The 23665-nt window shown below is 41.7% G+C and overlaps 2 protein-coding genes across 4 annotated transcripts in view; both read left to right on the top strand.

Moving 5' to 3' along the window:
• Positions 1–15670, top strand: part of exd3 (exonuclease 3'-5' domain containing 3) — a 46863-nt gene extending 31193 nt beyond the window's left edge. For all 3 annotated transcript variants that reach the window (XM_028602315.1, XM_028602314.1, XM_028602316.1), the window contains 2 exons: positions 14484–14550; positions 14760–15670. In XM_028602315.1, coding sequence (XP_028458116.1) covers positions 14484–14550; positions 14760–15115 — 423 coding nt within the window. In that variant the 3' untranslated portion in view covers positions 15116–15670. The remainder of the gene's footprint in view (positions 1–14483; positions 14551–14759) is intronic.
• Positions 15671–22069: 6399 nt separating this feature from the next.
• The window catches only part of nrarpa (NOTCH regulated ankyrin repeat protein a), a 1933-nt gene continuing 337 nt past the window's right edge, over positions 22070–23665 (top strand). The window contains exons 1-2 of the mRNA XM_028602056.1: positions 22070–22440; positions 22658–23665. The exon at positions 22658–23665 is cut by the window's right edge and continues 337 nt beyond it. Coding sequence (XP_028457857.1) covers positions 23159–23497 — 339 coding nt within the window. The 5' untranslated portion in view covers positions 22070–22440; positions 22658–23158 and the 3' untranslated portion in view covers positions 23498–23665. The remainder of the gene's footprint in view (positions 22441–22657) is intronic.

Here is a 23665-nt window from a genome sequence, read left to right as displayed (position 1 = left end):
AACCTATTTCCTTTTCAGCACATGCTCATTAAACATCTAACAGACATTCAAATATTTTTCAACTTGTCTATTTATTTTAGAATTAATATTTGAATGTCTTTTATCACCAATGTTAACTTTTTCCAAACTGTGTTCCCTGTAAATCTCTGTGCACTTAAGCTTGTTAGTCTAATGGTATATTTTTTTGTCAGATGAGTTTGGGAAACTTTTTGGTAAGGAAAAGAGAAGCTCATGATGGTAATGATGAAGCTGGGCTTAGTTGGATAAGGGGAGAAGCGTATTTTGTCTCCTTTATGTGAAATGTGAAAATGCCTGTCGGTAGTTATTTGATTTTATTCTTGTAGGTTGCTTAATCAAGTAGCCAACTTTACTTCATTTATTCCATTATTAGACAAGATGACAGGTAGTACAGGTGAGACAGGATAGTATGGAGAGAGGAAAGAAGCAAGAAGTCTTGAAGCATTTTATTCAACATAATTTAACATCTACGACTGTGTACAAAAGTGTCTTAAAGTCCTACTTGTGTCAGCGAACGCGCTAAATCTCTTCAGACGGCGCAAAATAAAACTCACGCACTTTAGCACCACTGCTGGAAAAAAATCCCAGAGGAAACACCGAATATTCTGATATGTCACAGTCAAGATTTATTATTATTAAAAAGAGCATCTTTGGTATTTTTATATACACACCACTATTTAAAATGTGTGAATGCCAGTCATTCCATTCATCTCATTCCTTATGTCAACTTTTAGACTGAGTGCTTGAGTTTTCACGTGTGCTTTTAGAGGTGTGTGGTTGCGGGTGTGACTGGGTGTGTGATAGTGTAGTATTATTAGTGTGCTGTTAGGGTGTGGGTGTTTTGTGGTTAAGGGTGTAGCCTTTTTTTTTGCATGGGACGCTGCTATCTAGTAACTGTAGGACCGTGTAAAGTGTGTGTGAGAAGGAAAGCTTTTGGTATGTCCCACCAACTCAAACCAAAGCCACATATCCATTAATGAATTAATGTAGCAACTCAAGCTACCTAGCGTCCCCTTTGTTGCCGGTGGTAACCAGAGGTGACTGGAGTGCCTGAGTACCTGTCTGTCTGGATGATCCCATGGACCTCCTACACACACACACACACACACACACACACACACACACACACACATACACACACACACACACAGGCCTCCTTAGATGCAGGGAGCCCTTTCTTTCTTTCTTTCCCTCCATTTTCCTGCTGTCTATTTTGGTCAACTGGTGGCCCGTTCCCACAGTGCTGCTGTTCCCATGGTTATCGCCGCGGAGATAGTGAATGGGGGTTGGGGTGGTGGTGGGCTTGACAGAGAGCGGGAGGGACAGCGTTGCTCTGTTCGAAGAGATAGGGGACTCTGTGGCTCTAGAGAAGGGGGTGAGGTAGGGTGGATTGGGGTGGGGGGGGTGAATGAAGGGTATGGGGTTGTGTGTGTGAGTGTGTGTGTGTGTGTGTGTGTGTGTGTGTGTGATGTGTAGCTCCCATGACCATCACAGGTGGCCCATGAGGATTAAGCCAATATGGGTTCTCATTAGATATACGATTTTTAATTGAATATGCTAGTAGATGATATTCACATCTTCAGTGTCCTTGAAATAGTCAATTAAAAACACATTTTATGTATTTGAAGGCATCCATCATATTAGATGTAGATGATGCAGACTTGCAGATACTTTGTTTTTATTATGAGGTCAGTATCGGCCTCGGATGTCAAAATATGTCCTTCTAGGCTCATGTGAGACTTCTTTATGAGGGTAGATGCTACTTCCTGAGATTGAGAGCTGAGGTGGGGTGCAAAAAGAGAGGTGGCAAAGGAAGTGGAGGGGAAGGGTAGGAGCCGGGACCTGGTAAGGGGGGGACAAGGGCCAACGAAAGGAGGGAGCAAGGGAGGGAGGGGAAGGGTGGGAGTGCGGGGCTTAGAAAGAGGGACGGATTCAGTTCCCACACTTCTAATTACTGTGTCACTGGAGACTGAAAGGGGACTGCCCCTGGCCCTAGGGAATTTGCTGGGGCCGGTCGCAGAGAGGGAGCAGCGGAGGAGGGAGGGAAAGGGGCAGAGGAGCAGAGGGAGGGAAGGAAGGGTGGAATTAAAGAGGGTGTATGACACAGGAACTCTCTCCATCCTCCTTTCTATTGGTTTTACCTCATTGCATTCACACTAGAGGTGAACCCCTTTACCGCGAGTCCCCTCCCCTCCTCTGCCCTAATACCCCAACCTCTCACCTCCGACCCACTTCTCCTTAACCCTCCCTTACCCTCCTCCACCTCAGTCCTCTCTTTCGCTTCAGCCTTTGTTCACCATCGTGTACTGCTTCCTTTTTACCCCCACTCCCCCTCTTCTTTTTTTTTTTTTTTTTTTTTTTTTTTTTACCTCCCCCTCTACCTCTTTGCGTTTAATGCTGGGTTCCTCTGCCCTGTCTCCTGTTGACATGAACAAGGTTCCCAGAGACACTTTGATGTGAGTTCAAACACACACACACACACGCTGATGTCTTATTCTGCATCATTATTGCCACTTAACCCCAAGCCCTTTTCCTCTTTTATTTGCCTTATCTCACCCTCCCATTGCGTGCGTGTGTGTGTGTGTGTGTGTGTGTGTGTGTGTGTGTGTGTGTCTGATAATATCTCTGATGACTCTGACACAGACATGAATGTGTGTGGATGAAGCGTCTGTGTAGGTCCACAAGCTCAGCAGTAGTTTGAAGCATTAATGATGTTACTATCTTTCTCAGCATGTCTCCATTGTGTTGTGGACCAGTCAGTCATTTGTGGTCCCTGTAAAATCACATCATAACTAGGCTTGGGTATACCGGTGCTAAAACGATACTTTTAAAACTTCAAAAGTGCCGGTGCCTGAGTCTATAAAAAAAAAAAAAAAGAGAGCAACAACAGTCGGCGACATTAAAGAGCGGCTTGTGTTTTGCTAAGGCCATATGGTCAAATTAAATAATTTATTTAAAATGTAGTAGCAATAACTTATTTCCCCATTCAATGGCTGTTGAACAACAAAAAGAAGAACCACACTTCTTTTGCCTTTAACATCCATTTCAGAGCACCAGACAGCACAGCATATACTGGTGTCATATTGGCACCACGATTCGGGACCCAACCCTAATCTAACACAGCTATCCTTTTTTGTGTGATAAACACAAGCTTTTTTGGTGGGTTTTCTTCAGCTGAGGTATTGATCTAAATTTATTGTGGTGGGTTTGAGGGGTGTGTTAGTTGTATATTTGTAACTATTACTCATTCTTTAGTTATTTTGCTCAGCTAAAGGAGCTTACTTAAAACTCCTTATATGAATAATGAATTGGAGAAAGACATATTTGCAATTTTGAACAGCTTGAGCTACTACTGCCATGCACAGGAGGCAAGCTGTCATTCGCACAATATGCTTGATATGTGGTGCTAAAACACTCGTGTGGACGGAGATTGTTTTGAAAACATATTAGTGTGGATGTAGCCTTAGTGACGGGATTACAGGTGGTCATATAAGGAGGGGAGATCGTAACTGCTGGTCAAGGATGGTCTTCGGCTTTACATGTGGATGGCTTCCTTGACCTTTCTAACTGTTAATTGTAAATATGTCAAACTCCCCCACAAACTACAGTTTACTACAACTAAGGCTGGTGGAGGATATAATGGCTGGTGGATATTGTCCAAAAAGTGACACGGACAGTGGAAGCACAGTTCTGTTTAAACAGACATGGGGTGTTTGCAAACATGCATGTGTTCACATGCTTGTCTGCATGTAAAGTTTATTATTATGTAAAAGATAAATGAAATTTTGTGCCCACGCAAAAGGATAAACTCTGCCCACGTACTCCTCAGACTGCAACAAAATGAGAAACCATAGTCATAAATAAAAGACATCAAAAAATAAAATAGTCCACACCTGTGTGACTCTGGCCAGCAGTGTATGCCTCAAGCCACAGAATTTGCCAGTTAGGAGGCCGACCTGTATGTTAAAAGACTTGCTGGTGCCCTACCCTGACACTGACACCTTGTCTGTTAAAAAACCATGTGAGCGAGTCGTTCCCTCAAAGCTCTTCAGGAGAGAACCGACCATACCCACAGTGGCAGCCACCACCGTCCCCACTCTCAATATTTACAGTCCTGAATGAACCAGTCTGTATTACAATAACATTCCCTGCGTGCCTACATGCCTTTACATCAAGAAGAGATGAGAAAAAAGGAAAAGGGAGAGAAGGGGTGGAGAGGGGGGCTTGAGGGTGTAATATGCGGCAAACGTTAAGCAAGGAATCTGCCGGTGGCTCTCCCATGTCGGGGGGGGTGTATGTGTATGTGCATGTGCAAATGTAGTTTAGGTTGATGGATTCAGGTTGAGTGGGTGGAATTTCAGTTTGATGTGTGTGTGGGTGTAGTGACAGTTTGAGAACTGTTAGCGCATGTCGAGGAAAGCTGTGGATGTCGTAACAATATCTGGTTGAATGGGTGCAGTGAAGGCACGTTTAGTGAAAAGCAGTGAAAGCATTTTTAGAGAGTTTTAGCGTGTGAGCATGTGTAAACGTTACACTGCATAGGCAAACGGGGGGGGAAGGGTACCATGTCTGTCTTAAAAAGACAAAGGTTAACTGACAGTTGCATGAATGCTTTATATTTGAGAGAACCAGTTGTCTTTATTGCACAAATGACAGCACCACAAAACCCACCATCTGTCTCCTCAACAATTGGATTTTCCAAATAAAAACAGGCAGTGAAGCAGCCCAGGGTTTTCCAACCTTATGCAGTTGAGCATGTGGAGTTTTCTCTCATCTTAACCTTTTTCAATAGGTTGTGAGAACAATTCAGAGTACTGTTTTGTTTCATGTATAAATCTACACTAAAAATGATTTATGAATTCTCAAGGTAAAACCAGAGTGTGCTTTTAGTGGAGCTTCTTTTTACCGTTGCAACACTTTGACTTGCTGTCACAATTAATATTGAGCCAAAGTCGAAACATTCTACCATTCTGGCATTTACTGTCCATATTTCAAGCTAAACTACTATCTACTACAGCATGTGTTGTTAGGATTTGAACTCTTAGCGATGTTGACAAAAACAGCCATTTATTGAATAAGTGATGAAAAGTTCTCTTAAAAAAAAACGTCTACCCATGCAGTTGCTTAAAAAGGAAATACAGTCCATTTCTGTCTAGACAAATGGAGTGAACATAGTTGCAGATTCATTTTCTGTCGTATCAGTTTTTTGACTAATTGTTTCACCTTTAGCCGATCTGCTCCGTCTGAAGCACAGAGTAATTTCCCCTTGTGACCCAACCCAACACTGACATGGTATTTAACAACTACAACTGAAAAGCACAGTAGACAAGTGTTGAATGTCATGTGCCACCTATCGCATTGCCCCGCCAATTTAGAATGTTTAGTCCGGCTGTTTTAATTTTAACCCATAATACAAAAAAATGCAACACATAAATAGAGGTTGGCTGGCCATTTAATCCCGCTTTTATGTTTTTGAGATGAGCTGTTCTTTTCCCTCTTCAAAACCCACTGCCCAGTGAGCGGAATAGTCTGCGGACCTTTTCAGTACGTTGTTTTCCTCAGCTGTCTGAAGAGAGAGAAAAAAAAGAGTGCTTGGAGATGGAGAGAAAGAAAGAGGTTAGAGGTGACAGACAACTAGAGAGAAGAAGAGAGGGAGATTGAAGGGGGCACTGGAAGGGGGTAGATGGAGTTTCAAGCAAGACATAGAACAAGAGACAAGACATAGGTTCAGTTGGAGAGAGGAAGAGATGGAGGTTGAGGTTGAAGGTTGAGTGGGTAAAAAACAGAATGAACTGACTGTGCCAAGCCAAGGGGAAGCATTAGTGCTATTTGTGTGACTGCTAGACTGTTATCTGCTAGACTCTAGACTATTATCTTCTTCATTACCCCTTTTAGTGAGCTCCAATAAAGAGGGACTAAGAGAGGGAAGAAAAAGCAGAAATGTTGAGGCCAAGTGGAGGGTAAGAAAATGGTCGAAAGTGGAAAACAGATTTGACAAGAAACAAAAAGGGATTGAGCAAGATTTAAACCGACCGAGGGAGTGGGACTAAATGAGCAATGTTTAACTAGAGTTTTTCTACATATTCTTAGGGCAGAGGCATGAAGTCATGGTTGTGCCTTATCTTTTGTTGCTACTGATGACAACTCCCAATGTATAATGTTGATGGTATGGTAAGAATGAAACCATCAATATAATATATTCATAACCTAATGTATTAACTACAATATATTACATGTTGTTTTTTTTAGCTGTCAGATAAATACAAAACTAAAGAAATTTCTCTGTAAGCTAAGATGTATTATTGGACATATTTGCCAACAAAAATGGGCATTGGCAGATGGGGTAACACCAACTCGACCCTTTAGAGAATTGACTGAGTAGAACGCAAGGAGCAATTAAGCAGTGTTGAAATAATAAAGCAACTTGACATAGAAACCATAGCACATCTGTCTTGGGTGCTTTGGAAACAAGTTCACTGGCAGTATTGTCCCTAATGCATGCCAATTTTCATATTGTTTACATACGCAGTATGTATGCACAAAATGAAATTAACAGCAGACTTTCGCACTCATTCTATTTAGCACAACTGGGTGCATTCGTGGGAAAGTCGGGAAAGAAATAATGTGACTTGCAGGTGAAATGAGTGGGTGCAATGTGAGTCAGGGAAGGGTGTGCTCATGTGTGAGAGAGTTGCATGTGAGTTTTTTTTTTTTTACATCTTCTGCATGCCTGCGATGTATGTGCGAGTGTGTATGTATGTACAAGTGTGTGAGTGAAGTGAATTAGAGGAAGGTGTGTGTGATGTCAAGCCCAGACAGGCTCTGCTGTGGTCCAAGTTCAGGTTGCTGTCTGGTGGTAATGGTTAGTTAACAGAGCTGGTAATTACCTCAGACTGTCAGAATGAGACACTGGCCAGATACCCTCAGGATACTGTGGGAAAGTACATTTAGTAGGTCACCGAGTTTTTCCCTCACGCACTTGCTGCAGCAGAAAAGTGACCCCCTACTCTAGGTGTTAAGCTTAGGTTTGGGTACCGTTTGGATTTTTACGATTCCGATGCCGAACCGGTACTTTTAAAACGATTCTGATTCCTAAATCGATTCGTGAAAAACTGAGAAAATTCTTTTTATTGAAAATTATTTAAATTTAACAATATATTAACATTTACAGTAGCTAGCGAACGGTAGACTACAGAGAGAGGGTGATATTTTTACGTCAGTTTCGGAGCGACAGAGGGAAAATATTTCAGTCGACGCATTAAGTGGAACCGAAATGAGGAACCAAAATTTTGCGTTCTAATTCGTTAGAAATTAGAACAATTAGATTAGAATAATTCGTTAATTTTTTTTTAGGCCACCCATAAAATCAGGGACACAGGAATTGGGAAAACCTTTGTTAAAGAGTCTAACTACACAATTCAGTACTACACAGTTTACAGTCTTTTTACAAGTTCTCAACATATAGAATGCTTTATCTGGACTTGCAGTACAAGGATTGTGGCCAAACAATAAGAGAATTATAAGAAGATCTTTAACTCGCTCCAGACATGCTTGGTTCTTTCTTTGAATTGGTGTTAATCATATCGTATTGTTGATTTAATGCCTATTTCTTTTTGTGGAATCGTCTCTCTATTCATTACAAATAGTGCACTTTATTATTTCACTTTTAAATAACCCAAGTTTTGAGTAAATTCAGATGAATATGGCCATACAGCCCTTTTGGAATTCAACATGAGAAGAGTGGTTGCAATTGTCTAACTAACTTCAAAATCCAATGTCTTGCAGCAAGTGTAAGTAATAAAAAAAAAACATTATTTTTCCATTAGTTTGTCTGTAGAGTACAAACAAAACTTAAGAGCACAAAATATTAGACCTAGTTAAAACTTATAGTAGGATGTTGCAGCTACTGAAACCCAAGAGTACCTCTATCTTTTTAAAATCAACATATTTATGTCTACCTGTAACATAACTGTTAACAGTTTGTGACTCACTCTCCCCTCTTTGGTCACCGGTATTCCATTGCAGACTGACGACTGGTATTCAGGCTTTACTCTCCACTCAAAGATAACTTGATTTAATGATTAACACTGAAATGATGTCAGCTTTTCAGTAAGAGAGTGCTAAATAGAGCAAGATGTTTCCACTCTTTCCACACGCTCTCCTTCCTTCTGCCCAGCCAAAAAAAAATGAAAACAGGTCACTTTTCCACAGTGTGCATCTGTCAGTAAAACTCGTTGTGTGAGATTGGTGATCGCTGTTGGAAGGTATCCAAATCACCTAGTATGACCTGGAACTGTGTGAAAGCAGAAAAACAGTCCATGCTTTTGGCCAGTTAGCTTCTCCTTACTCATCGTTTTACAGTAGTATGAGGCTGCTTTTTCCAGTTCAACGTGCCATCCCACTTACAGTGGGCCTACATTATTTCACAGCGGCTACAAAATTTTATATCTGCCTAACAGAATGACAGAGAACCAAATATGGCCCAATGTCCCAGATATGGAATGATGGGAGTAAACAATGAATCTCTGTGTTATAGGTTTTATTTTTCCATCCTTGGAAGGTATACTGTAGTTTCTAGAAAAAAAGTGTCCTTTTTGTTATATACTGTGTACATGTTTTATACCATATCAACCATGGACATTGGAATTAGGTATTTTTTTACCTTAACTTGGACATTAGATTCGATTAGATTAGATAATACTTTATTCATCCCACAATGGAGAAATTCACTTGTTACAGCAGCAGTTTTTCCACAATAAAAACAAACCAACAAATAAACAGGCAATGTGCAAAAAGTACTGCATGAATGTAAAGTGGCATTATATAAAAAGTATTTTAAAGTAAATTGAGGTGGCCATAGTGTGAAAAATATTGTAATGTAAGTAATTGATGTGAAATTAGATTGAATAATATGTAATTAAATAACATAGCAAAAGTAATTAACCATAATATAAATTATATTGAAGTGTGACCATAATATAAATAATATTGAAAAAGTAAGTACTCTGAATGGAAAAATATAAATACAGATGGAAAAATATAAATACGGACATGAAATTCACATTGAAACAAGGAAACGATGGTGCAATTCTTCCTCCCCTCTCACTCTTCCCTCCAGTTCCCACGTTTCCCCTTACCTGACTTACCACAATTTGAATCAAATCACAACTCCCCAATTGGCTGCTCTGACCATGTGACATGAATCGGCCCCAAAAGCACCGCCTTTTAAGATTGGTCTAGGATTTTCCCATGGTAGCTGCCTACAGAGCCAGTGCAGGGTATGTGCGTGTTTGAGAATGTTAGGGGAAAATCTCCCACCCCCTCTCCCTCCCTCTCTTTCCTACCTCCTCTCCACTATCCCCCTTTCTCCTCTTTTTTTTCCACCACCTCCCATCCTTTGAAACACAGTATCACACTTTAGATAGCCTTTGTTGTCACGGCAAGGAGCATTCTTTCTCTGGCGCGGCCACACGGAGTGTGAGAATGCAGGACGTACCCTGAAAAACACAGACAGAACAAAAGACAGATGGAGTAAAAAAAATGCAGCAATGTAGTAACTCCCTTAAACTTTACAGAGTTCAATAAAAATAAGAAAAACTGTTTTATTTATGTTGGCTGATTTCATTTTTGAAGGCCCTTCTTTGGCCTTAACTTGCAAGAATAATCCCGGTGAGAACACTGACTTAAAGCCAGTATTAAGAAATATATATGATACATTATCTCACTGCAACTTTGTTGGTACATTAAGTGCCATACGGAGAAGCTTGTGAGTAGAGAAGACATGCTCCTGAAAGAGTGTAGTATGGACCGGTTGCATGCATCAGTTCTATAAAATCTTCCAAAAGTCCAGCCGACCAACCTCACAAGCATGATTTTTTTTCCTGTGCAAACACACAGCACTGTCCGTCTAATGCTTTCTGTGTCACTAGACATGCAGGAGCTGCAGAGAAGGCACCCCTCTCTTTTTACAACTGCGTGTCTGAAATCTCCAGTAGTCTGCTGTGGAAAAATCAAGTCTTGTGTCCTGCAGCAAGCCAAAAACAGAAAAAAAAAATGTTGGTGAAATTAGCCAGTCCAACCCAGCTTCAAATCTTAAATGAAGGCTCAGAGTTACCATCTGTGTTCATTAAAAATATTTGGCACCACAAAACCTCACCACTTTGACCAAGCTGGTTGTGCCATGTCCATTTCCATGAGAACTCAATGACTGCTCCCAAATATGTTTTATCTGCATATCTGTTAATATCACTGTGACATTTGTCATTATGTACGCCTATTTTCTAAATGTACGTAATTTCACTTCCTAACTTCTTTACTTTATTTGCTTGTCTTATTAATATCTGCAGGGACTTTGCATTTGTAACGAGCTGAGTTTTTAATAAATTAAATAAATAAAATAGATAAAATGACTTCCATCCAGGTTGCGTGTGTGTGTGAGACGGTGTGCGTGTGTGCCTGCCTGCCTGTGGCTTAGCCTTGAGAGTTCAGAGCAGGTTCTGGCTTGCTCTACTCTGGGAAACTTTAAACTGAGCAAATAGCTGGGTCTGTTTCCCTGGCTGACGCCACACTTGTATGTGTGAGCCATGTGTGTGCACTGCGAGCAATTGTATGAATGCGGTCTATGCACACTGTAGTGTAGCCTGTGCGAATTGTTTTTTTGTGTGTGTGTGTGTGTGTGTGTGTGTGTGTGTGTTTGCGTGCGTGCATGCGTGTGTGTGTGTAAGGCAGAATACAAAGAGGAGAATACATAGTGTACTGAGGGAGAGATGAGTTTCATTCCCACAGACAGGACAGGAGATGACACCTCTGCTCTCCCACACCTCCACTGTCTAGCCGCTTTCTCCTGTCCCGGCCTCCGTTACCACAGAGGCAAACACCGCTCTGCATGTGCACACAGAGGAGAGGACATACTGTTGAGTTGGGTGGGGGTATGTTCCTGATTTGCCGTCTTCATTAAACTTTTCCTGGATAAAGAGAGACAAACTGGCTTTAAGGGAGCCGGTCCAGGATCTTGCTTTGTGAGGTCTGTGAGTGTAGTTTGATTTATAGCCCACCTCTAAGTGGAATGCTGTTTGCTGGGTGGAGCTCAGGTGTGTTGACAAGGCTTTTAGCACTGACATGCTGTTAGGGCGGCTTACAGACAAGTGTGTGTGTGCGCGTTAGGGGCCGGCAAACAAGAGGTCACTAATGTCCCACCAGGGAGACCTTTACCATGGAGAGCCAGGACAGCATGGACATGTGAACGTTACTGAGGCGTGAATGCTGTCTTCACACACACTCACACACTGATTTGATCTTTCTGTAACACTTAGCCCCTTTCACACCAAAGCAAACACTAAGGCTACATCAGCACTACTACGTTTCCATTTTTAAATCAACATTTTAAAACGAAACTTATTTCTGTTTTTCACAAGCGTTTTAGCACTGTTTCATAACTAATCTCCGTCCATACTAATATGCCTGAAAACGCATAGCACAGACCATTCACGTACACTGGGCATGCATGTGCTCGTAAGGCTGATAACTGCGCTCGACAGGAATTGTCGCAGATTGCTTGATAAATAGCTTTCCTCTTTCTCATGTAGGCAGTAGTCGCATTATAAAATGCAGAATTTAACTGCACAACAGCAGTGTCTGTCTGCTTATCTTGTTCAAAGGTCTCTGTTACTAAATTATACCTACAGTTTAGTCAAACAGCGTAAGAAATTGTAATTTTCAAAAACCAAGCACGCCCAAGGTGTGATGTGTGACCGTAGGCAGGGTTTAAATTTCTTTCTTTTTTTTCCCACACAACCAATTCTGTCACTTTTCCTACATACAAACAAGTTGGAACACAATTAATTCCTTCGAGGAAAGATTGTCTGTGGGATTTTATCACGCTTCCCGCCTCTCTGTGACAGCAGGATTTTCACCTTGCCTTCAGGGTGTACCTGCTTGGAACAGCTATACACACTTTTGTAGGGCTGCAACTAACGATTATTTTAATAATCGATTAATCTGTCGATTATTTTTTCGATTAATCGATGAATCGGATAAAAAAAAAAACATTAATTTACATTAACTCAATACATACATACTTGTTGTTTTAGTTAATAGTTGTGTAAAGGTAAGTAGCCCAAATAGCAGATACAGACAAGACACACAGACAGACAGACACACACACACACACACACACACTTATTCATTCAGTTATTACCATCATTGTAGTAAGTGCAAGTTAAGTTCGTTTATACACCACACACTATTATATTTGTTAACAATAACCGATATGGGACAAAGCACCTAATATATACATGACAACAGATTGAAAAATGAATGGGCCAAAAAAGGCGAGTGAATAAAACCGTGTCTTAAGTCTTGCAAAGTATACCACCCCTGCTTTATTACTGTTATTACCGAGCTAACGCTAGCTTGTCATGCTAGTCAGCTGGATAACGAGTAAACAGCAGCACCAGAAGAGCTACTGGAGGGACCGTACGTTCCTCACTTCAGAACGGAACAGAAGTAGGATAGTGTAGTGACTTTACCCTGCTGTTGAACTCCCTTCCTCCTCATCAAGGACTCCAGCATGTTTACGTTTTAGTTGCTGACTAACTGACCGTGGTGCGCCCGTGCCATGCCGTGTCGCTTTTGTTTATCTTGCAATTAACACGTTTTGGATTTATTTAGTGTGAAATGCTCCCACACCTTGGATGACTTGATTTCTCTGCTTCCGCCGAGTGTTTCAGGACGTTACGGGTCTCTCCGGTCTCTCTCCGTATTTCCTCTACCCCCGCTCTGCGCTTTTTTTCTTTTCTTTCGCTCCGCGCTGCTCCGCTCTGCGCTCAACTCAATTTTTTTGTTATCTCCGCGACTAGGTTGCCTAATAGTTGCGCGACACAACGAATCGATAATTAAATTCGTTGCCAACTTTTTTAGTAATCAAATTTTATCGATTTTATCGATTCGTTGTTGCAGCCCTACACTTTTGCCTTCAGGCCTCGTACAACTAGTTTGTTTCAAGCATACCCCAGCCTACAGTATCTAATGGCGCTTTTCCATTACATGGTACCTACTCGCCTCGCCTCGCCTCGCCTCTACTCGCCTTTTTTGGTTTTCCATTACGAAAAAAAGTACCTGGTACCTGCTAACAGGTACTTTTTTTTAGAACCTCCTCAGTCGAGGTTCCAAGCGAGCTGAGGCGAGCCGAGAAGGTGACGTGAAACCCTGCAGGCTGCTGATTCGTCGGAAAGAAGCTTCACTGATCACTGCATTGCTAGCGAGAGACGGCATTTTTAAATAGTTTAGCCAGCGGTGTTTTTTTGCTGCCGGAGGCTCCACGCAGAGCTTTCTCCGTAGCATACAAGTGGCCTGATGGTTATACTGTTGGTGTGTGCATGTGTGATGTGTGTGTGTCAAGTCGCCGTATGTGTGTGTGTGGGGAGCTAGTGAGCGAGGGAGAAGTGAGAGAGTGACGGCAATTATCTCCGCAGCGAGTAGCGACTCTAGAGTCATATATATGTGACCACGGTGGGAAATCTGGAGCAGTAAACGTTAACTATCTCTTTGATATCATGTTGTTTACGGAGACGGAGAACCAGGAAATGCGTCGTGGATATGTCAATGGGAAAGCAAGCTACTAAGCCACGCCCACGGCAGTCGCTATGACGACCAGCCACGCTGAGGCGATACTAAAATCTGCAATGGAAAACCATGTGGAAAACGGACGCACAGCGAGTCGAGTAGAGTCGAGTAGAGTCGAGGCGAGTCGAGCAGGTACCATGTAATGGAAAAACGCCAATAGCTTCAGATGTAGGCTTTGTGTGAATACTTAGAACCAGGTAATTTACCAGTGACAATTAGGATGCAAATGTAGGTTATTTAACTCGTGTTCAACATCCTGTGTTATATGCTGGCTTTTATGTGCACATGGGAGCTGCCACTTACTGTGAAGTGATCAGATTCATTTATATCTCAACAGGCTTCAATATATGTAACATATTTCCTCTTATTCCTCTTCCTTATATTTTTCTCTTCAAGGCATTGTTGATTGAAAGCTCTTGAAAACACTGGTTCAGGGTTCATACGTTTTGAAAAAACCTGGAAAAGTTATGGAACTTGAAAAATGCAAATTCCAGGCCTTTTTTTGGAAACATAAAAAGATCCAGAAAGTTTTAACACAGCATAATAATATGTGATTAATAAATGTATTTTCACGTCATCTTAACCTCAACGTTGTATTCGGGGAGCGATATTATAAATCCCACTATGAACCACATACATGTCATTAATTTTATAGTTAAACCTCTGAGGGTAAACTTTAACACAGATTTGCATTCTTATTGTATAATGTCGACTGACATTATCAGGAACACATAGTCATGCAAATCTGCCAAAAAGTCATGGAAAAGTATTGGTTAAATGCGTATGAACCCTGCTTCTTCTTACCCTGCAGTTAAGGACTGTTTTTTATTGTGTTTGTCCAGGCGTGTAACAGTGATCAGTATGCGGCGGTGCCCAGAAAGGACATGGTCAGGATGCTTAAACAGAAAGGTCAGTCAAACCACACAGCATCATGGAAGAGGGTTCACTTTTAGTGGACTCCTTATGATATGGAGTAGAATGTATATAAGGATGTATCTACATGCCATTACTTCTCACGTCTTCACTTCTGTTTAGTGTTTGAACTTGCTACAGCTAACCTCGCTTATTTTTGACTTTTCAAGAATAAAGTCATCAAAATGTTGGTATTTTGTTTGTAGGATTTCTGCAGGACCAGGACAACACTAACTACACACAACAACAGGAAGAAGAGAAGCTTGGTGACATTCTGACCCCCAGTTTGACCCCTGAAATCCCCAGGTATGTTCAGTGTCAATGGGCCCCCCTTTCAGGGCTGGACCCCGACACCCTGACCTTTCCTGGGGGGGCACCCGTACAGCTCCACACTGTGCCCCCTGCCCTCCTGCAGAGGATACCGCTCTTCTATGTCTGCACCAGATGTGGCAAGGTGTTCTGGGAAGGCTCTCACTTTGGCCGTGTCCTCGCCATGTTTCAGGACATCTTACACATATCAGACGAGGACACTGAATCCGCTGCAGCAGCCCAGCAGAACTGACTTTACCGGACCCTAAAAAACACCCCAAAAATAATATTTTACACGTTTAGAACCTAGCTGTCATTAAATCCAATTAAATTGCACCATATATATTAGATACAAATAATAACTTCAAACATCAAATCCCTTAAAATAACGAATAATTTGGATAAAAGTAAATAATGAGCCACTCATCCTATGAGAAGTGAGATCATATTTCTTTTTACACCTGAATCAACAGAGGTCGGAATCTGGTATTAAAATCTGACAGTTCTGCCAAAAAAACAAAGATAATTTTAAGTTGTATTTGCATTAAGGATTTAAGTTCTTTTTAGATGTATATAGTTTCAACTGTTTTAAACCTATAGCGTTTATAAGAGTTTAAAACTCTGAACCAAAGACGGGTAGCGCTGTGATTACGTTTTGACTTGGCCGATGACGGGATGTCAGTTCTTTGGCCTTTTTAGCAGCCTGTGGTAGTGTATATTTCCATTCTCTGTGATTACATTTGTATACTGTTTATTTAGCTGGAAGCTAAATATGTGATAATAAAGTGATTTTCATTTCCTTTATTAATCTGTGAGAAGTCGCAATTGTTTCTTTCAGTGTGCAGGTATTTTTTGATGTGTTTAAGAATTCACAAAGCAGATGGTACAGGACTGCGAGTGGACAGATTGATGAGATCATCTAAGCTTCACTGATGTCTGTCAGGTGTAACACTAACAGTGTGGGGGTTTCCTGCCCCGAGGCTGAAGTGGAGAAGGGTCACAGAGAAACCCAACACACACACTGCCTGAATCCCTTCATATTTTCTCATACTTGTCTCACTCCTCTGTTCACAAACCCCACTTTGGATTTGTGTGATTGCAGAAAATGAGATTGCCCAAAAGAGTAAATCTTTGTTCGGAGTCGCACATGTGCAGTAACAAGGTAAGCACTGCTAGCTAGTCAGAAGCAGAGTATGAGGGCGTGCCACTCTAGCAGCTAGGCGAGCATTATAACGTGTGTTACAAAGTGACAAGCATTTGTCACAGAAGTAACGGCTGGACTATAACAGAGCTGTTTGGAGCAGTTTATGAACAGTTTTCTCTGGAAGACAGTTAAGTCCCTTTGGGGTGGACTTTGTTTTTTTTTCACTTTGTAAACCTATAATGTGCACAAAAAGATATATAACCCAATAAAGGAAAGGGAAAAACCAAAAAGCATAATATGAGCACTTTAAGAGATCAAATGTGGAATATTCTGCTATAAAAGATGTCCTGGTGTTTTCTGGACATGTATGCATTTTGGTCAAGACTGCATTTGATGGCTGACTTAAAATCTTTTTACACTCGTACAATCTTCAGAAACACTAATCACAGTCAGATGTCCACTTTATTTTATTGATCACTTGCATTAAAAAAGCCACAGTAATTTCCAAAGACGGGTCATACTGTGAATCACTGAGGTAAATGTGTTGAAGTAGGAAGTGAAGAGATTTCAACCTCCAGATGATCCAGTGACACTAGACCATGAATAACATTTCCATGAGATTGTTTAGGTGAAAACATTCCTCCAGAACATGCACACTATAACCTGATGACCATTATGGTACTATCACGAATAACCACACTGAGATGTTAAGTGTTTAATGGGAGCTGAAAGTGTAGGGAACTTCACAAGCTGTCAGTTTGCAGGGAGCAGTGGAAATAGAAATGACTTTGGAATGAGGTGTTATCTAACCAGATGTCTTTTCTTTCCAAAGTCATTGGGAAGAAATGGAAATTTTTTAACATCGTGGGCCTCCACGTGTAAGTAATGTAACACCATTTACCACTTGCATAACCTTAGGTGCATTACAAAATGTATGCATGTTACGCCATCAATAATGCAGTTATCTCTGAGGACATTCTTAGTATTGTCACTTTTGAAGAATAATGTTACAAAAGTGGGTGTCTATGGCTGTGCATGAAGTTCACTGTTCATTGTGATTGCTAAATGAGCCTGATCTGAACCTGCTGCTCATATGTCGTAGGTTAACATCTAGGCTTCAACAAGACACTGTCCTGGACAAAGGACATCATGTGGATTAATGTCTCAGACAGGATTTACAGGTTCTCAAGCAGAGCATCCTGTTATATGTTTATTAGTTATTCTTAAACGTTAAGCATTGTAGATAATCCCATTTTAGAGCTTTGTGATATTTGGTCATTCACCAACTATATGTAGTATTGGCACCAAGTTCAAAGAAATCGCCTACCAAAGAAACACTTGACTTTGACTACAGTCGCACTTACAGTCGTTGTGAAAAAATGTAGTTCCATTTCTTTTCATTGTTTAATTTATTTTTCATTCGTTCATTCATTCGTTAAGATAAGGGAAACCGATTTCCATCTCTTTCAGGTGTGGACAAAGGTTGACGACAAGCTGGATGCATGAGTGATATTTCCGGCTGAAGATGGCCGTTGAGATCAACCTGGGGGGAGGGGGGCCTGATTCTTATCGGCGGAACATTACATTATAGAAGAAGAAGAATATTTGAAAGATGCGCATTGGACAAGACTCATAATGATATTGTTTTATATAAGCTATTTTTTTCCTCAAACGTGCATCCAGATATACAAAACTTTTGGCACATTGCCTTGCGCTCTTTTTTTTTTTTTTTTTTTTTTTTTTAAACACACTGTATAATAACTACAGTAACATTAATTTACCCTGAAGTATTTGTATTGCTATGAATGAAGTCGACACCCTAGCTCCCAAATAAGCCCCTCTCTGTGTGTCTCGTCCCGTCCTTGTCCGGGTGGTCGCAGCCCCTGCCTCTGCGCAGAGCGCGAGCTTTCTGCTGCAGCACCGTGTTATTTGATCCTTGCTCTTTCTTTGCTGGGAAGAAAAGCTCGCCTCTTTCCCACGCTCTGAGGACACGTGGTGCCTGGAATGAATTGGATTCAGAAGGCCCTCCCCCCTGGTAAAACGTCACTCTCGCTCTACTCTCTCTGTCTGTCTCTCTCTCTTTCTCTCTCTCTCTGTCTCTCTCTCTCTCTCTCTCTCTCTCTCTCTCTCTCTCTCTCTCTCTCTCTCTACCTCTCTACCTCTCTCGTTCAACATGCTTTCTGGCATGAATGTAAAAGAAAACAATTTACAAAGCGTAATGATTTAAAAAAAATCGACATTTTTGCATGACAGTTTTTCCTTCGTGTATCCCAGAAGTGTGAGTTTTCCGATCTGGACTCTCCTCTTCAGCGACATTCATGCGCACAGCATCCCCGACAGGACGGGAGGCTCCTCCCGTCTTGTCTGGCCCCGGCCGCCCCGGGTCTCGGCGCCAAAACTCGGCACAGCGCACCCCGATCTGTCCGGCGCTCCGTTTACAAGACAGCCACACAACACTGCACGACTCTGTGTTCTCTCTATGTCGCTGGGGTGGGGAACACTTGTCTTGTTTATCAACACAGAGCAATAGAACAGAGATATGACTGCAAAAATAGAACCAGAATAAACGTGTATTATCTATGTGTGACCAGTTTGAGAAGAATTGGCCTCAGCGCATGCCTCTGTGCCGGGGCGGCCCCTCAGACTAACTGCATAAAACCTGAATATCATCAGTAAAGGCTGACTCAAAGATTTTTGGAGATCGATTATTGCAAATTAGGTCTGTAATTGGCGTGCGGTTTTACGCACGCATGGAATCCGTCGTTGGTCGTTTTAAACTGAATTTTAGCTATTACACAATTGTGAGAAACTCATTTTTTGGCTCCTGCAATCTGTGCAAATGTTTTCCAAGTGTCCAGACGCACTGCAGCCATGAAGCTCTGATAGCGGACAGATGTTCTTGATTTTCCAGATGTTCTGCATCATTCAGTAACCTTAAAAAAACGTTTATACAGTATAACAAACGTAACACAAACTAAGTGATCCTAAAAATATAAAAATCTGAAGAAGTGACCATAACCCCATACTCTTTATGGATTTCCTAATGTACAAACTCCAGGATGCCCATGCAGGTCAATGCTGTGTCATATCAAACGAAGCCTGTGGAGACACATTTCAATGAGTCAGAGCCGTTGTCTTTGTTTTTGAACATTTGCAGCTGTGGGCTACTTGTTGTGGAGGAACAAACAGCACATGCACAGTCACCTGCAGATGCACCTATACAAGTGTCCAAAACAGATGAATCAGTCTCCCACACAAACTGTTTGGCTTATGAAGAACATAAGATTATACAGAAATACTTGTTGATTGGCTGACAGGAGTCTGGTTAGATTCCATTGTATACTGAGACACTTTTAAAACAACAGTTAAACCTTGGTCCTAGATCAGTAGGCTATGGTTGGTATGTTAACTTGCACATAACCATAGCAACAATACTGTTACAATACCAGTTCTCTCATATAGATTAAAGTTAAATCCATTTTGGTTTTTTTTTTTGCCCATAATCAAAGATTTGCCTTAAAAGGGGTTACATTCTGTAGTAATACAACACCCTCTATCCTGAAACTACTAACCAACTTTACAAAAGTCAATCACGCTTATCTTTTGTGGCTATAGTGTAAACCGTGATAATTCACCCCAGGGTGCCCAGGTATAGAGAATAAGTAAGTGCACAGTGTGTGATTTTAAAAAATAAATAAATAAAAAAAAAAAGGAATGAAAAATGTGGAGGTGACTTTGCAACCAGTGGTGGAGTGTAACTAGGTACACTTACTCAAGTACTGTACTTAAGTTCAAATTGGAGGTAATTGTACTTGAGTCTTTTCTTTTCATGCCACTTTCTACTTCTACTCCACTACATTTCAGCAAGAAATACACTACATAATCGGACAGCTTTAGTTACTACTTTACAAATTAAGATTTGTGGACACAAAACACTTGTAGTTTATAAAACACATGTTTTATTATAAATTAAACTAGCCAACAATATCCAGGCCTACAAGTACAGCTGAAATGATTAGCCGATTAAACACTTAGTTGATTGACAGAACTGTTTTGATCGTTTCCAGTTTCTAAAATGTGAGGATTTTTATGCATTAAGTACTTTTACTTTAAGTACATTTTCCTGATGATAGTTACATACTTTCACTTTTTTATTGCAGGACTTTTTACTTAAGTAAAGGATCCGAATACTTCTTCCACCACTGATTGCTGCACATCGTGTTGTTTTCTATACTGGGCAGTGCTGCATCACGCTTATACCATGACTAAATTAGTTAGTTTGTTCGTCATTCAGGTTAGTTTTTGTGATAACTTGATGCTTATTAAATACTGTCTCCAGGCCAACTTGTGCGTATTTAGAACTGTGGTTGACCTGTTTACTTGAACTATGTTTCAGTTGCAACAATTGCATGACTTTAATGACACCTGCCAGCCGAAGTCTAAGACAAACATCATCCATGGCCATGATAACGCACTCCAAATGTTGTGTGTCCAAAAATGTTGCTGCAGTTATGTTTTCAGTCATATTTCCTTAGATTAAATCAAACCGGTTGTGACGTTCATGTGGGATATCTGTTGCTGTCTCTCCCACGCTGACGCACAGATGCACACTCGCGTAGACAGATGCAGCCTCAGACGTGCCCCAAATGTACAGTTCAGAGTGTGGGAAAACAAGGACAGTGTGAAAGCCACCAAACCATCAAAGCGGAGAGCGGTTTATAAAGTGTTACACAGATGAGATGAAGTATGGGCCGCCAAACGGAACAAACGGCCCCGAGGGGAGGCTGAGATGTACCTGGTGTGGTTTTCACATATTTCTTTCTTTATCTTTCTTTCATTCGATCCATCCAGCTCTGTCACTTTCACATGCATTCTTTCTGTCAAACCCTGCCTATATCTATCAATATCTATCACCATCTTCACCCTGTCTTTCTCACACACACACACACACACACACACACACACACACACACACACACACACAGCCACCCAGTTCCCACGGTGGTGGGGGGAGCCGAGCGGGGTGTCAATCTGCGCACAGCGTCACCTCTTTTCACTTGCAAAAAGGAAGTAGCGCAGGGCTTTTGTTATTCGAAGTCCCACAGTCTAAAACAACTGGAATATATCCGCAGTTTATAATTCAAACAGCCAGCTATAATCAGCTCCTCAGGGGTGTTTTTAGATGGAGCGGTACGACTGTGGCGGTAGGCTACTTTACTGTCCCTACCATTTGGTTCGGAGGTAATCACTGTCTGGAGAGAACACAGGTTTTAGATGCGTTCACACTTCAGACAGCAACTGTTAAAAGTACTTTTATGTCTCCCTTAATCCGTGACCATGTGGAGAATAAAATTAATTTAAAAAAAATTAAATGCAGCGATAGCCTTTGGATTTGAGAAATACTTTACGCACGGGAGCTTTTTGCTCATTTTTATTTCATAGTTGTGCACACATTTACTGGGTTGTTCCAGTCATACAGAGAAAGTTGGGCCACGTATATCAGCAACAATAGCACGTTGCTGTAAACCACACCCTCTCCTGGATAGTATGTCATTATCAGCACCTTCTCTGCCCCCATTTAACAGGAAAGGGTGTTAATGAGTCCAGATACTCCTATACTTAATAATCTTAATAAACTATTTTGACTAATATTATTTGTAGTCCACGACCCAATTATTATTTTTTCCCTTTTCAGAAGTTAAATCGTTTCTCAATTTCAGGAGGGATTAAAGTTAAGATGATACAATGCAGTTTTTTATTGAACTTTCACCTGTTGTGAGAGTCGAACGGAAGCGGTGCATAGGGCCCTATGTCACAGTTTAATGTTGCGTAAAAATGTGAATACGTTGTTTTGTTTTTTTATAAAGTTTTTTGCTTTGCATGAATAAAATCCTCTGCGATGCTCTTCGGACACCATTAGCATCGCTGTCAATGAGACGTGGAGAGGCTTGATTGACGTTTTGTATCGAGTTACTGTTGATGTTAATCCAGTGGATGGTCCTTTACAACGTAGCCGCTTTCTCAGCAGTTGACAGCTCTGGCAGCACCATACCTCTGGCTTTCAGTCCGCTTCCTGGGGTCGGCTACAGGAGATCGGATGTAGAGCTCACCATAAAATTGCTGTGGACGGGCTTGTTTAATATTTCTCTAGCAACGTTTGGCTTCCCTCCTCGAGAGACCACGCCTCCTCCCCGCAGATTCACAGGGCCCTGATCCCTCCCCCTCACCGACCCGGCAGCCTATAACCTACCCGGGTTTCCGCCCATTCCTCCACAGTTGATTCTTTAGGATGGTTTTTGTCATGCAAATAAAGGACGCGTAAAATATTCCCCCAGAGCGCAGCGCAGGGCAGAGACTCGCGCGGAGGACACAGACCGGGCCACACGGTGGATTTGTTTCGTTTTCGTCGCTACGGACCCGTCCATCTGTCACAGGTAAGTCACACATCCGCAGCCGGATTACATTTCTTGACATGTTTAATAGCAAAAATCAAGCTGTGTAAACGTGAGCCCACGGAGGTCTCCTCTCTCTCACTGTTGGATGTGGAGGAATGTGGGGTCTCTCTCGCAGTCTGTTGTTGAGGAATCGGGATTCATGCGGACTTTTCTTGTCTTGTCTTTTTTTTTTTTTTTTTTTTGTTGTCTTTCCCAGACACCCTGGCCACGAGCAGCGACATATTAGCCGGGACGTGTAGCCAGGAATCAGGTCGGACCGCTCAAGGAAACTCTGCGGAGGCTGCCCTGTGGAGATAGTGGTCATACTTCCAGTTTCCCCAAGTGAAGTCGGAGCTGTCTCTTCTCCATCCCCTGCTATAGGCTACCTGCTGCTGCTACAGAGGGGAATACGTATAGAGACCCCTGGATCGCTTGAGAGTACCCTTTTATATTTTAGGGATTTTAGGATCTCTCAAATATTAACATTTTTGCACACCAAGTGTGTTATTTCCTCTTTTGTCCTTTTTTGGGATATATACAGTGATCTTTTTTTCTGTTCTAGTACTTTAATGTGCCTTAATAACTGGTTATAATCCAGTGTAAGTGTGGCATTGTCACCAGACCAGAGACGCTCAACAGGGAGAAGACGATTATTATCAGCTTCAGAGCCCAGGCAGGATTACTGGTCCCCCCCCCCACCCTCCAGCGAGCTGCAACCATGAGCCAGGCGGATGTGTCGACTTGCTCCGCGCCACAGAGGGTTTTCCAGGAGGCGGTGAAGAAGGGCAACACCAAGGAGCTGCACTCTTTGCTGCAGAACATGACAAACTGCGAGTTCAACGTCAACTCCTTTGGGCCAGAAGGACAGACGGCCCTCCACCAGTCTGTCATTGACGGCAACCTGGAGCTGGTAAAACTGCTGGTAAAGTTTGGTGCAGATATCCGGCTGGCCAACAGGGAAGGGTGGAGCGCTTTACACATCGCCGCCTTCGGGGGCCACCAAGACATTGTGCTATACCTCATCACCAAGGCCAAGTACTCCTCTGGCGCCCGGTGATCTGTCTCTGCTGTCAGGTAAAATAAGAAAATTAAAAAAAAAATAACAACAAAAATAAAACTCCAATACACGGAAAAGTCAGGCTCTTGTAAAAGCAAAAAAAAAAAAAAAAAAAAAAAAAAAACTGCCATAATCTACATAGTTGTGCCAAATTAAAAAAAAAGGAAA

This window comes from Perca flavescens, chromosome 16, assembly GCF_004354835.1.
Source record: "Perca flavescens isolate YP-PL-M2 chromosome 16, PFLA_1.0, whole genome shotgun sequence".
Taxonomy (NCBI): Eukaryota; Metazoa; Chordata; class Actinopteri; order Perciformes; family Percidae; genus Perca; species Perca flavescens.
This window is presented reverse-complemented; position numbering and strand designations above follow the sequence as displayed.